This window comes from Budorcas taxicolor, chromosome 17 (assembly GCF_023091745.1).
Source record: "Budorcas taxicolor isolate Tak-1 chromosome 17, Takin1.1, whole genome shotgun sequence".
Taxonomy (NCBI): Eukaryota; Metazoa; Chordata; class Mammalia; order Artiodactyla; family Bovidae; genus Budorcas; species Budorcas taxicolor.
This window is the reverse complement of record NC_068926.1, coordinates 47,312,009-47,327,805: the sequence shown is the minus strand read 5'-3', so window position 1 is coordinate 47,327,805 and position 15,797 is coordinate 47,312,009. Positions and strand designations below refer to the sequence as shown.

The window sequence follows — 15,797 nt, the reverse complement described above, 5'->3', positions numbered from 1 at the left end:
TAATGTATAATTACTTTTTTTTTTTTTTGACTGTGCCAGCTGGCAAGCGGGATCTTAGGTCCCAGACCAGGGATCAAACCCGTGCCCCCGGGATTGGGAGTGCAGAGTGTTAACCGCTAGAACACCAGAGAAGCCTTACAATTTTATACAGTAAAGCACTTTTCTCTGTCTCCTCTATGAACTGCCAGTTCTGGGAGGATAGTAACCTTATCTGTGTGGGTTCTTCTCACTGCTGTAATCCTACGGCCAGCATAAAGTGTGTAATAATACAATTGGTGCTCCAAAAGCAGCTACTGTGATAAAATAAGGAAGCAGAGGGAACCAAGAAAAGCAGAAGAGGAAAGGAAGAGGGAACTGAACACAGAACGGGAAGGGTTTGAGCTCACAACTTAAAATCGTGGATGATTTGTGCACTTTACAAGCTAGAGAAATGGCCAGCAATGACTTTACACCTTCCTAATCCTGTGTCCTCAAAACACTGGCAAATAGTTCCTGCATGGCTCTGTACTCTTTGAAATTTTTTTGAATTATCAAATTTTCTAGACTTAAGGATGGATAGATCACTACATAGATGAAAGAACAGAAGGATGGATGGACACACGGATGAAAGGATGGATAAATGGCGGGATATATGGATGAATACATAGATGGGTGATGACTGGTTGAATGAACTGTTGAATGGATAAATGGATAGATGAATTTTAAAAATGTAAAAGTCTAGGGTAAAGTGCAGAAGTGTAAAAATGTAAAAGTCAAAAGTCCATATAGTCAAAGGTATGGTTTTTCTAGTCATCACGTATGGGTGTGAGAGTTGGACCATAAAGAAGGTTGAGCACCAAAGAATTGATGCTTTTGAACGGTGGTGTTGGAGAAGGTTCTTGAGGGTCCCTTGGACAGCAAGGATACCAAACCAGTCAATCCTAAAGGAAATCAACCTTGAATATTCATTGGAAGGACTGATGCTGAAGCTGAAACTCCAATACTTTGGCCACCTGATGCAAAGACTGAAGGCAGGATGAGAAGGGGGCGACAGAGGACGAGATGATTGGATGGCATCTCTGACTCGATGGACATGAGTTTGAGCCAACTCTGGGAGATACCGAAGGACTGGGAAGCCTAGGCATGCCGCAGTCCACGGGGTCTCAAAGAGTCAGACATGACTTAGCGACTGAACAACAAGCAAGCTTCTGCAATAGGGTATTTTTGGAGTTTTTGTTTTTCATTTTCCCTTGGCTTTCAGAATTGAACTAAATTAAGCAGATCTGAATAGTTAAAATTCTAACTTTCTATGCATTTAAGTATTTTTTATAAAATCATATTTAGCATTTAACTTTTTAATTCAGGAAAAATGAAATTTCATGATCTCCCCATTTCTTAGCCTTTTAATGTTATCACTGTTTAAACATAAGCAGTGAAGCCTAGTCTGTCTCTGTCTCTCTCTCAAACACACACACACCCCCCAAAATGCTCCCTCCTAGAATATGCCTTCCTCCCCAAGAGCCCAAACAAAGTGTTACTGTAAACCGAATCTCCTTCCCAGCCAGAAGGACGGGATGTGGGAGGATATTCTTAAATAAGAGGTGATGCTCGGCCACCCGGACACTTCAGTTCTGACCTAAAAAGAAAGCTCAGTCCTGGATGTTCACTGGAAGGACTGATGTTGAAGCTGAAACTTCAATACTTTGGCCACCAGAGCTGACTCATTTGAAAAGACCCTGATGCTGGGAAAGATTGAAGGCAGGAGGGGAAGGGGACAACGGAGGATGAGATGGTTGGATGGCATCACTGACTCAATGGACATGAGTTTGGGTAAACTCTGGCAGTTGGTGATAGACAGGGAGGCCTGGCGTGCTGCAGTTCAGTCGGACACGACTGAGCGACTGAACTGAACTGAACTGATTAAGGTGGAAACATTCTGCAGAAGGTGACCTCACAATGCCACTGCCCAGCAGGCTGGCTATGCTGCTCCAGATGCAGGTGGAGCACATGACCGGCGCAGCCTGAAGACGGTGCCCCATCACCCCAGCAGCTCCTCTCCCAGGATCCCAGGCCTCTGAGTGTCTGCTTCTTATTGGCATTTGCAAGAAAACACAACTCTGGGGGATGCAGGTCAGGGTCATGACAAGCAGCCTACATGTGGCAACTTTCATGATTTTGTATTGAAAGCCTGCCCAGCTCTTTGCCCCTCACCTACTCCAGTGTTCTTGCCTGGAGAATCCCAGGGATGGCGGAGCCTGGTGGGCTGCCGTCTATGGGGTCGCACAGAGTCGGACACAACTGAAGCGACTTAGCAGCAGCAGCAGCAGTCTTGTAAGTCTGGTAGCTCAGATGGCCTGTAACGCAGGAGATCAGGGTTCGATCCTTGGGTTGGGAAGATCCTCTAGGGAAGGAAATGGTAACCCACTCCAGTATTCTTGCCTGGAGAATGCCATAGACAGAGGAGCCCGGCGGGCTACGGTCTATGGGGTCACCAAGAGTCAGACACGACTGAGCGACTAACGCGCACAGTCTTGTAAGAGAAGGAACCCCTGGGACCTTCCTCGGACAAGCCTTTCCCCATATTCTCTGCTTTAGCTAGCTCCTCTCTTAAGTACCTAAATAACAGTATTTGATGCACATTTCCTGAGTTGTTTTGCAAACAAGAAACCCCACCACCAAATGGAAGATGTTAACTACTTGAGAACCGAGAGCACATAGCCCCACAAACCCTGGAGCCTAAGGATAGATAAAGTTAACCCCTGTGACCCTGCCCTGTTCCCTCATCATCAGCCAGAGAATTGTGCACCATTTGATCAGGTACCCTGTGACCCCTACCACCACCTCCCTTACTGGGCTTTTAAAAACACTTTGCCAAAACTCTTCAGGGAGCTCGAGGCTTTTTAAGGCATGAGCCACCTGTCTCCTTGCATGGTCCTGCAATAAACCTTTGTCTGTTCCAAATTCTGACGTTTCAGTTTGTCTGGCCTCACTATGTGCCCGACAGGTGAACTTGCCATAACAATCTCGTTAATTTGTCTTTGGGCCCCTTTCCTTTCCATGCCCTGCCCCCTTCCATGAAGCCAATAGCATCATAGTAAACCACATTCGCAAGCTGGCACAGCTGTAATCTGCATGAAGTTTTCAATAAGATTATATCTGAAACTTAAGACACAAGCCCTCTGATGACTTGACATAAAGACCATTCTCCAGTGAAGGCTGGGACCTCCCGACAACAGTGCTGATCAAACTTATTGTCATAGTAGAGGTCCCAGTTCCCAAGGGATAGAAGTGCAAGCAATGAAATTTTATTTTTATTCGATTTTCAAAAGATCTATGAGGTTGCTCTATCTCCAATCACCTCCTGTGCATAAAATTTAAACAAATGTGAAGTTCAAAGGCCTTAGCCTCTTGTTAAAATGTGCACATCTGTTCCTTTAAAGCTTCATCTTTAGAAAGAACTAGAGCAATGCAGTAAAAACAATAATACACTGAAGCAATATTTAGTATTTGGTAATAATCTCCATCTTTCCATTGGACCCAGATAAATTGGGCACTGTGGATGGTCCTGTGTCTATGCATATGTTTTCTTCTGATCAAAATCCTCTGAAATACAGTCCATCTTGGATTTCAAGCTGGTTCAGAACTTTCAGGCAGTCAGAGGATCTGAGAGCACAAAGTGACTTGAACATAATGGAAAAAGAACTGCACGGTCCCTGCATTTAAAAGACCATTATTATCTGCACCAGGACATTTTATAGGACAGAATGGTTTTAGGGGTGTTCAATTCAAAATATGCCACAGGCTGGGCTTATAGTATCTTTCCACATCAGAGTTTCTCATTTTAAGGACATTTTCAGTGTTTCCACTTGAAAAAGTTCAAGATTATCAGGGGAAATACATTTCTTTTCAATCCTACTCAATCTAATAAGGAGATCAGTGAGAGAACTATGTACCTAACCAAGGAAACAATAGTTAGGTCATATTTACAAAGCTATTCTGTACCTTTCTTAGTAAAACCTTGTTACTGCAGCATGAAACACAGGAGTCCATTCCTACTATCAAATCAAGCGACAACCAATAAAAAACATGCCTCGTAGCAAAAGGCAAATCTGCTGGGCTGTTGTTGCTGTGGATTCAGGTTTTCTTAACCTCACATCTGCCTGGGTTGGCTTCACCAAATTCATCAACCTTTTCTTGCATCTTCTTGCGCACATCAAAAACCCCCGAGGCTCTGGCCCTCAGAATCGCTCTAACTCATAATTAGGAGACATGAGCCCTTTAGACCACACTTGAAAAGACAGCCAAGCAGAGTGGGCATGGGTCACCCTCTTCCTAAATCACACCAGCACAAAAGCAGGCTATTGTCAGTTCTAAAGCAATGTAACCTCAGCGATGCCGGAAGGGCTCTGAGAACAGAAAATTCCTGTAATTAAAAGGCTCTGTGCATGATAATTGGCTTTGAAGTTTCTGAGAGCGATCTCATCTCAGAAATCTTCTCCGGAGAACAAAAATCTGTTTACAGGGATTTGGGGACACACATGGGAGACTGCTAAAAAGCTCCACGTTTCTTCTAATCTCTCTCTCTCTCAGTAGGAAAGAGGCTCTTGAGAGAAGGAACCACACACAAATAGAGTCCTGATTAGTAAGCAGGAAGAACTGCTGATCCTTTCTACAAACTCACGTGTGAATCAAATAATTTCCCTTCAAGGAATTCGTATCCTGAGCATTCCAACTTGCTCTACCAATGACAGAGAGGGATGCTGACAGAAGGGAAGCAGATGGGGAATCCCGGCTTTTCTGGCAGCTGCAAATAAGGGGCTCTGCTGGGGGAACGCAGGTGATAAGCACGTTTTAAACTCTACGCCCAACCCTCACGGATGCTGCCCCCGGACAAACGGCCACAGAAGGCAAAGGAAGAGAAGCCTGCCCCCAAAACCTCTCTTAGAGAAACTCAGGGCCACCTCTCCAGAGCTGGCCCCATCTCATAGGCGTCGTAGCCGACGAATGCACTTAACTGCATTCCCATACAGAGGCGCGCTCTGGAATTATACCCTCACGGGTGCCTGCCAGCAGAAAAAGTCAAGTCCAAATTCCAGAACCTTTTCAGGAGGTCATTTCAATCCCTTCCTCGGACATCTTCCTCAGCCCTCCCAGGGCCCACGTCTCCTTTCAAGGTTCTCCACGCGACCTCCTCCCCGAGGCTGCCAGGTGGACCGGGCTATTTTTCCGCCCTCGGCACTCTCACTCAGGGCCTCCCGCCCAAGTCTTCTCGGGAGGCACCTGCTGCAAAGGGGCCGCTGAGGACCTTGGCTGCCGCACGCGCGCGCGTGCACACGCACGAACGCACACCCACACCCACTCTCCCGGTTACCCCCATCCACGCACACCCTCCCACACACTCACTCCCAGCAAAGTTCGTCCCGGGCCCCCAGATGGCGGCGGCGGCGTCTCCTCACCTTTGGAGAAGAGGGCGGCCAGGCTGATGAGCACGGGGGACCAATGGTGCCACAGCGTCCCCATCTCAGACGCGCACATCCCGGAGACCCGGCGCGCAGATCCTCGGCTCCCAGGTGTCGTCTGGGCGATGAAGACGCGGTCGCCAAGCTCCCCGAGGGTCGGAGTGGGGCGGGAAGGCGAGGGAGCGCCGGGCTAGGGGCTCGAGCGGCCGCGGCGCCCTGCCTCTTCCTCCCGCCAGTCCATGGCCGGCCGGGAGGCGACACCGCACGCCGCTCCGGAGTTGCTCTCCCGAGTCCAACGCGCGCGCAGGCAAACCCCACCTCCCTTTCACCCCCACCAGGATATTTTTATTTTCATCCACGCGAATTTGTTCCTTTCCGTTTACCCAGCGAGGACTGGGCCCCAGGTGGCCCCCAAAGGGCGCCTCCGGGAGCGCAGGGACGCGGGTAGTCTAACGGGCGGCGGGGCGGCCGGGGTGCGGCGCCCGGGGCGCGGGCGGAGGCGGCGCGAGGACCCCCGGCCGGGTGGCCCGGCGCCCGGAACGGCGCGGGGCGCCCGGGCGCACTGTCCCCATCCCGCCCGGCCGCGCCCCGGGGCGCGCACCGGCGCCAAAGTTTGGCTGGGAGCAGTCACTCCCCGCGCCGCCCGCTCCGGCCGGGCTCCCGCCCGGGCTCAGGCTCGGGGGGACCTAAGCGCGCGGCGCGCACCGCCGGCTCCGAGGACGCAGGGCTGCCCCCGCCGCCTGGGGGAGGCGCGGTAGCCGCGCGCGGAGGAGGACCCGCGGGCCCGGGGACCTGGCCTCCCGCGCACCGGCCGCGCTCCGCCGAGACTGCATCCGGCACGGACGCGAGCGCCACGGTGCCGGGTGCGGACTCGGGGTCTGCCTTAAAAATTTGTCTTTTTTAAAAAAGCCCCACCCTTTTGGAGTGACAGCCGCAAGCCCCAATCCGCACAGTCAATCCCACCTCTCCGGGTCTGCCCCTCACCCACCCTCCCGGCCACCCCCACCCTGCGCGCTGGAGCGGGTGTGGAGCGGCTGGGAGGCGGGCTAGTACCCGGCCGGCTCGGCCAGCGCGGAGGGGGCTTCAGGGAGCTGCCCACTCTCCCAACAGGTGTCAAGAAGGCCATTTACCTTCTCCTGCGAGTCAGACCTCAAGCTAAGGGCAGGTCCTCTGTCCTGGGAGTTTCTAATGCTCTCCGCCTGCCAGTAAACGAGAAGATGGCTGTAAAGGGCCCCTCACCCCCGCGCTGGATCTTCCCCAACAATATCTAGGGAGGAAGACCGACTTGCCAGCCGTCCCGAGGGTCATGCCGGCCTCACCCCGCCTCTATCCTGGAATGACCACCAAGTCACTGATCCTAAAAGAATTCCGTCCTGACTCCCCTCTGGCCCATTTGGAACTGGGAATGGATCGTTAGGGGCCAGCTTGGCCTTGAGAAGATAAAAGACAAGTTCTTCATTTATCCTTCCTGAATGCCTAATTAAGACATACTGGAAACCGAGGCTACAGAGCATCAGCCTCTGATTTTAGCCCAAGGACTTCTCCATGGGAGCCTTTGAATTACCCGAATCAGAAATGAGAGCGAGAGAAAGCAGTCTGAATATTTAAAGAATATTGTAAACCGACAACAACCAAATCAAATGAGGTGACTTTACCTCAGTAGGTAAAAATGGGGCATTATCATTCAGCCAAGGGAGCCACAGAAGTTTTATTTTATATGCCCGTCACTGGAAAAATATATCAACACTTTGGGTGCTTAGCTTGCAAATTTTCAAGAGTGTCTGTCTGGCTTTCCTTCTCTGTGAGATGTGGCTTCTATTTTATCCTATATTTACTTTTTTGAATGTCTGTCTGTCTTTCTGGATGGTTTTGTTGTTTGGGTTTTTTTTTTTTTCATTTACTTTTTAAACTTTCTGCCTTTTCACTTTGCATCTCTCTCCTATAAAACTCTAAAGAGTTAATACAACAAAGAACCTAAGAGATTATGTTTCAGTGCTTGCAAAATTTGAGTAAGTATCAACATCACCTGGGATAGTGAGTCCTCCATCCCCAGCCCTAGAGCCTCTTGTTTATCAAGTCTATTAGCAGCAGCAGCAGCAGGTGACACTCAAGAATCTGTGTTTCTAACAATTGCCAGGTGATACTGATGCTGCCCATCCAAGGACCACTCCTCGAATCCCCTATCCCCTCCACCCCAGTGATGGGGAAGCTGAGGTTTAGTCTCTGGCACATCTCCACCTGTCTTCTTAATGGCGGAGCCAGTAGCTTGAACAAAATGCCAACTTCAGGTTGTCAGAGCCCATTTCAATGTGAAACGGAGTCTATTTCTAAAACATTTTTCAAATGTATTGACTAGGATGTAATGATCCTATGCTTTATTGAAAACAATCTTTTTATGTATTCTAATTCAAATTGTTTTTTGGTGTTTTGTTTTTGTTGTTGTTGTTTTTTTTTTTTTTTTTCAGAACTGCAATCACCAAGTACATTTTGGGGGAAGTATGGGAGGTATGTCATGGCAAAAAATTTTCTCTATCTGTATCCTCAGGGCAAAAAGTAGCTAACAGATTCCAGGGTAAACCATTTCCCCATTATACACAGTTGACTCACAAAAATTTTTCCTACTCTTTGGTGTTCAAGTTTTGGGAAGCTGCAACTCCAGGTACTGGATCAGTGGCTGAAATACGATGTAAGCATAGCTATTCACTCTCCAAGACGCTGTTCTAGCTAATATATCTAATCTTCTTTGGGTAATTAGCACAACTAATCCTGGGAGAGGCAACGCCTTAGGAAGACTTTAGAGAAGTAGGCTGAGGCCTACCAGCTCTTCAGTAGCGTCCCAGGCCTCTGGGAGCACTTCCCATCCGAAGAGCCTGCCTCAAATTAATTGTGAGAAATCTGCTTTCTTCCAAGAATATCTGTTTCCTCTGTAAGGCCATAAATCAATCTGTAAGCCTAATTCTGTCCGTAATTAAACAGTACTAACTCTTCCCACTTTGTGAATTAAGCTGGGACACCAGGCAGTTTGGGTTGGGTCAACTTTCAATAAAAACAAAACATTTTTCTGCAGCAGTTTCCAGAAAGACCAGGAAATAATGAAGATGGAATTCCAGGATGGAAGGGAACTGTCCCACGGGTGGTTACAGGAGGCTTCTGGATACCACAAGGATGGGGCCTCCTCTAAAATGGAATCAGTTCCTCTTCCAACCTTTCAAATCATATCAAGGAGAAAGGCTGAGACCTAAGCAACTCTTAGGACGACTTTTCACGATTATAAATGCCCTTGGTTTCAAAATAGAAGGCATATTTTTCTGTGCAGAGTGATGGTGTCTAGCTAGAATTTTTGAATGCTGGTTTTATTTTTATTTTGGCTATTAATGTGTTTGATGTCTCAGTTTCCCTTTAGTGATGTAAGTTGCATTTTCAATTAAGTTACCTAAGTTTTTGAAGCATTGGGCTTATTTCAAGGAGAGCATTGGATCACTAGTAACACAGTGACATTTGTCATCATCGCCCCTTGACAAAACTCATGAGGATGGTGAGACATGCCTGAAGTTTGAGAATCATGGGGATGACACGCAAGCTACCAGATCAGTCCTTCCTGAGGGTGCAGAGGAGCCTTTCCAAACCTTCTATTAATTTTTTTTTATGTTTATTTTTCTTTGTTTATGTTTGGCTGTGCTGGTTTTCGCTGCGGCAAGCAGGGGTTGCAGTGTGCAGGCTTCTCACTGCAGTGGCGTCTCCTGTTGTGAAGCATGGGCTCTAGGGTGCACGAGCTTCGTTAACTGTGGCTCCCAGGCCCTAGAACGAGGGCTCAGTCATTGTGACACACAGGCTTCCTTGCTCCGTGGCGTGTGGAATCTTCCTGGATCAGGGATTGAACCTGTGTCTCCAGCATTGGCAGGCAGATTCTTTACCACTGAGCCACCAGGGAAGCCCCCTGAAACTTCTTTTCTTCTCAGTTTCCCAAAATTCGAGGGCTGGCCTGGAAATAGAACGGCCAGATCCAAGGACTTGTCTCTTTCGAGAATGGAGACAGCATTCCGATGTGGAGGGCGCTGTGTGTAGCAGCGATGCCTCTCACCCTTCCTGCTGAGGCTGGGCAAGGTCATCCCTCCAAACAGAGCATCCTGGAGAACCCCCAGGAAGTGCTTTTGAGTATGGTGCAGAGTTTGCTGTTCTCTGCTGTTCTCAGCCCTATGTCAGGGGACCAGTCAAACACTAGTGGAAATGATGAGGGCCCTTCTGAGATGAGGCGGTGGCAAACCACCTGTGACTGTCCACTCTGCACCTCCCCACGTCCCTGCCAAGGAGGATGGATAGACTACATGCTTGAGATGGTACAGCTGCTCCCAGACAGGGACCCCCTATCAGCCAGCCCAGCAGCAGGCTTAGGGAGGCAAAGCCCCCTCCAGGTCACATGAGACATCCAGCAGGAGAAAGGAATCGCCATTCTGTAGTTCTGGGGTCTTCTGGGTCACCAGAGCGAAATGTAGGCTCTTCTTCTACTCTTCTCCTTCTGATTCATGTCCTCCCAGGGGTCCGCAAGCAGATGTTAAAAAACCAGGTGACTCCTGGTCTTGCCAGGTAACCCCAAGGTGAACCTAAAGGAGTAGACTCTTTAGCAAAGATTAATAGTAGGGTGCTCCTTTTGCCTTATTTTACTGATTCATGGATCAATACAGAAAGCTCAGCAGGGCCTTAAATAGTCTTCTTTGAAGTTATACGCAGTGCTGCCTGGAAGAAATCCTGCATTTCTACCTGTAGCCTCACCAGCCCCTGGGAACCCTTCCATCAAGGATGAGGCTGCTTCTATCAGGGGGCAAGGAGAGCCTGCAAGGCTGTCTCTGCCATAAACACACCATTGAAAGACTCCTGGACATTTCACTCACTTGTTCACTCACGGGAGCGTGATGGATGCTCCCTATTCACTAAAACCCCCTTCATCCACCTGTAGCCAGATCAGGTGCCCTGGCCTTCCTAAGGGCTTCCCTTGTGGCTTAGCTGGTAAAGAATCCACCTGCAATGCAGGAGACCTGGATTGATCTCTGGGTTTGGAAGATCCCCTGGAGAAGGGAAAGGCTACCCACTCCAGTATTCTGGCCTGGAGAATTCCCTGGACTGCAGTCCATGGGGTCGCATTAAATGTGGCTATAGATTTGAGTTGTGGCCAAAGGAATGTGGATGGAAGTGATGTCCATTCCTTCCAGGAAGAGCCTACGGTACTTCCACCCAGCGTGACTCTTTTCCTCTATCTTCCAGGTGGAGACGAAAGTCCAATAGGGAACTGAGAACAAAGGCCAAGTGACGAGAAGGAAGGAGGCTGGCCCCCTAAGTGCGAAAGGCCTGGATTTAGCACATTTTAACACTGAATTTCAGAGAAGGCAAGGGCACCCCACTCCAGTATTCTTGCCTGGAAAATCCCATGGACGGAGGAGCCTGGTAGGCTGCAGCCCATGGGGTTGCGAAGAGTCAGACATGACTGAGCGACTTCACTTTCACTTTCATGCATTGGAGAAGGAAATGGCAACCCACTCCAGTGTTCTTGCCTGGAGAATCCCAGGGACCGGGGAACCTGGTGGGCTGCTATCTCTGGGGTCGCACAGAGTCAGACACGACTGAAGTGACTTAGCAGCAGCAGCAGCAGCAACACTGAGTTTAGGGCCAGCAAGAAATAAGATTGTATCATGTTGGGACTTCCCTGGTGATCCAGTGGTTGGAAATCTGCCTTCCAATGCAGGGGACACGTGTTTAATCCCTGGTTGGGAAACTAAGAACCCACGTGCCGCGGGGCAACTAAGCCCAACTACTGAGCCTGTGAGCTCTAGAGCCTGTGCTCCCAACCCACCGAAGCATGAGTGCCACAACTAGAGAAGCCCCACACACAGAAACTGGAGAAAGCCCATATGCCACAGAGACCTGATGCAGTCAAAACAAAAAATTAACTAAATAAAAATAAATTTTAAAAAGGTTGTATCATGTTAAGTCACCGGAGTCCGAGGGCTTGTTTGTTATAACAGCTGATGTGAAAAATCCTAACCAATACACCTCCATTGATCTCAGCCTGTCTCCACAGAAGCAGGAATGGGGTGTAAGCAAAGCATAGAATAAAACCCACAGCCCTCCAACTCTACTCACCAAGAAATGGCTTATAGTCCAGGGGAGGGAACCATAATTAACCTTTGGATTACTTACGATACATATCAGGAGAGCTCAAAGGAGGAAGGTATGGTTTTGCATTGAAGTGAAGGCTGCACCAACCATACTAATTAGTGAACATGTAAGGTGCTCTGGGTCCCACACCAGGATGCAGTGTGGAGCACCATGCCGCCCTTATACTTGAGTCTATATTAATCTCTTGGAATCTTTAGAGTGTATCACAGAGAAGAAGTGCTGGAAATTCCAAGAGAGGGTCCTCATGGCTGGGGTACTCTGAGGAAAGGAATTTATATGGATCCCATTCTCCACTGAGGAGAAGGCAATGGCACCCACTCCACCCACTCTTGCCTGGAAAATCCCATGGACGGTGGAGCCTGGTGGGCTGCAGTCCATGGGGTCGCTAAGAGTTGGACACGACTGAGCTACTTCACTTTCACTTTTCACTTTCATACATTGGAGAAGGAAATGGCAACCCACTCCAGTGTTCTTGCCTGGAGAATCACAGGTATGGTGGAGCCTGGTGGGCTGCCATCTATGGGGTCGCACAGAGTCGGACACGACTGAAACGACTTAGCAGCAGCAGCAGCAGCAGCATTCTCCATTGAATATGTATTTACTATATGTCTATTATTGGCCAGGCACTGGAGGTTTAGCAAGTGTAAAAGCCACCACTGAGCTTATGTTCTCCTGAGGATGGACAGACAGAAGACAAGCAAATAGTGAACAATATACTTTCAAAAACAGCCTAAGAAGACACTCAAACAGGATAGTATTTACTACTTCAGAGGGGTCAGGCGAGGCTTCTCTGGGAAGATGACCTTAGAAAGGGGACCCCACTAGTGAGAAGGACCCTCCGTGTGCAGATCTGAGTCCTAAGCATGTCTGATGGAGGGAACAGCAAGTGCAAAGGCCCTGAGGTGTGAAAAAACCTGCGAGAATCAGATAGAAGATAGTGGGGCTGGGGCTGAGTGAGCCTTGGAGAGCAAGGAAGGAGATGAAGTCAGGGGGTGGGTAGGAGACAGATGCACAGCCTAGATTTGGGTTGGTGTAAGGGGATAGGGAGGCCTGTGTGAAATGTCAAGGCATATGAGCCAATTCACATTCCTAAAAGGCCTCTGGATGTTCCAATAGCACCTAAGAGGCAGGGGCCAAGCGTGAGCTCGCCAGCCTCTCATCTTCTCCTGGAGCCCACACCTTCCTGCTTTCACAACACGGGGCCTCTGTGTGGTCATGTGGGTTGCAGGGAGGCTGGAAAGTTAAGAATCACATACACAGAACCAGATCAGCTTTGCTGTGCCCAGGATGGCTGAGACCTTTCCCACTTTCCTGTCAGATTCAGGTCCCTGTGTTGTGGCTTGAAAACAACTGTGTTCATCCCTCAGCTAACAAGTATCAATCATGAGGTTCATATACGTGCCCTGCACTGGCTGTATTATCCTCCCGGGGGGAGAAAACGGCCTGATGAGGCTGATCAGCATAGAAGTCTAGGCCGGAGCTGGAGATCCATCTGATCGTGTCTCGCTGGGCAGCTGGTAGCCACCACCATACGGAGCTCCTGCCTCTGTGATCTTTAGGAGCAGCCACTTCTTAGCCTGGTTCCACAAGGCTTCTCGGTTGAGAGTGGGCTGAGCACACCATCAAAAAGAAAATGAGGGTGTCAGACTGAAGGTCTTATTCCAGAGAGCATCCTTCCCATAGAAAGAGCCAGTCCCCACCTACTCTTCAAGAGCACTTGAAAAGTAAAAGTGTTAGTCGCTCAGTCATATCCAACTCTTTGTGACCCCATGGACTGAAGCCCACCAGGCTCCTCCGTCCATGGGATTCTCTAGGCAAGAACACTGAAGTGGGGTGCTATTGCCTTCTCCAGGGAATCTTCTGGACCTAGGGATTAAATCTGGGTATCCCACATTGCGGGCAGATTCTTTACTGTCATAGCCACCAGGGAAGGATTTGATCACAGATGAAAGAGAACACTGGTGTCTATATGGCCTGAACCAGCATCCCATGGTGAGTCTGAGTCTGACACGTCGAAAGGACCCATTTTCTCCTCTGAGCTCAGCATCAAATGGTCTGATTTCTTTAACCCCTTTGAAATCAATGTTTTCAGTGGGTTTGAAAGGCTGGGTCTTGGGTTCCATACACCTTTGTCAGGGAGCAAATGAGCCCCTTTGCAAACCTTTGAATAAGATGTTACACATCCCAGGTTGCGATGGAAGGAGATGGCTTCCTGGCCCCCCTGCCCTCTGCCAAATGCTTATGAAAATGACACAGAGGGAGTTGATCTTGCCCCAGAGGAACTCAGAGCAGCCACGGAGGGAACGCTTTATTTGGCAATTTGTACAGTTTGCCAACATCAAAGAGAAGTTGAGCGCCGAGAGTTGTTACAAGCGAATATTCCACAGCTTCAAAGCTGAAATCAGAGGATGTTTTCAACGGACTAATTTGGAAGTTATTTAAGGATGCTTTGGGGAATAAACAAATGGAAAGAATAGGGCTGGGAAGACTTCTGGCTAAAAAAAAAAAAAAAAAAAACTACCTGTACTCTTAATAAAAGTCCTCTAAGATCACCGAGTAAATCAGGTGTACGCTCCAGTTTCTTCCCGACGGCTAACTTGTCTCAACAGTACAGAGTTCTCTTCTGGGGATTTCAATAACTTGCTTTTGTCTCATCTCCCACAAATTTGTTGGTCCAAGTCAGGACATAGAGTCCCCTCCTCCAAACAGCCACAGAAAGTCTTTCAAAACATTATCTCTAACAGTTCTCAAATAGCAGTTTCCCATTTTGTCAGAAGATCTCCGCCTGGTGTTTAAACTGATCGGCATAGGAGTCATCCAATGTGATTAAATAAGATCAGTTGTTTGAGACTGATCTTTGTCTTATCAGATGAGACAGGTCCATCTTGAAAAAATAACCAGTGACATCAGTGAGCTCTTTGGATCTTAAATGCAGTGGTTGATCCTATAGCATCATTGAAGGAATGATTTAGAAAACCATTTTCAACTATTACCCCCAAATAATAAAGTATATGTGACACTGGATAAATGTTGTTTTTGTTGCTATTTTAATACATTAGAAAGGCTGCAAAGCAACACCTGGAAACAGGACTCTCTCAAGGTTTCCTTTTGCACAGACAGCAAAAACTGCGGTGCAGCGCTCTGGCGCTGGGACCCCCTGGGCGGCGGGCTGCACCACCGCGCGGACTCACAGCATCGGTGGGCCTGCAGCGACCCCTAGTGTTGACATGGTGGCATCTCATCTTGTTTTCCCATCCAAGAACAAATGAGTTATCTCCCGCTGCAATCAGCAGTCACAGGCTGTCATGTTTTTAATTATACCCAAATTATATTTTCTAAAACTGGAAATTTAATTTATTACATCTTTAAAAGAAGAGGGTGGCCAAGCACATGACTGTGGTGAAGGAAATTCTGAATCTGGTCTTGTGGAATGAAAGTCACCACCTTGAGCCTCATATGCTCCTAAAAATGAAATAAAAACATTGCGGAATTAACTTAAAAATGAAAATGTAAGTGTTTATACAGCATGCGCCCACTGTAATACTTGAGTTGAACTTAGGTTGTTTTTTAAAATCCACCAGTGTGTTAGTCTTGTCCAATTCTTTGCACCCCATCAGCTGTGGCCCATCGGGCCCCTCTGTCCATGGGATCCTCCAGGCAAGAATACTGCAGCGGGTAGCCATTCCCTTCTCCAGGGTATCTTCCTGACCCAGAGATCGAACTCGAGTCTGCTGCACTGAAGGCAGATTCTTTACTGTCTGAACTACCAGGGAAGCCCCCAAATCTGCCAAGTAACACATAATTTTAAATAGGTATAGGCAACCATGTTGATTATTCAAATGAATGTTTCCAAACAAGAGGAAGCTGGCAGCCTCCTCCACTTTCCTAGGATCAAATGCGTCTCTTAAGAAAAGGCAAAATCCCCAGTACCTCTAGGGGGAGTTTAAAGAGTTGCATAACGTGTGTTCATAGCAGCACTATTCGCAATATCCAAGACATGGAGCAGATGAATGGATAAAGGACATGGGGTATGTATACAATGGAATACTACTCAGTCATAGAAAAGAAAGAAATAATGCCATTGCCAACAACTGGATGGACCTAGAGGTGATCAAACTAAGAGAGTAAATCAGAAAGAGAGAAACAAATGCCATATGATATCACTTACACATGGAATCTAAAATGTGA

At 48.2% G+C, this 15,797-nt stretch overlaps 1 protein-coding gene across 1 annotated transcript in view; it reads right to left on the bottom strand.

Moving 5' to 3' along the window:
- TMEM132D (transmembrane protein 132D) overlaps positions 1-5,514 on the bottom strand; it is an 885,684-nt gene extending 880,170 nt beyond the window's left edge. Inside the window, exon 1 of the mRNA XM_052654940.1 lies at positions 5,436-5,514. Within this exon, the coding sequence (XP_052510900.1) occupies positions 5,436-5,514 (79 nt within the window). The remainder of the gene's footprint in view (positions 1-5,435) is intronic.
- Between the last annotated feature and the right edge of the window lie 10,283 nt (positions 5,515-15,797).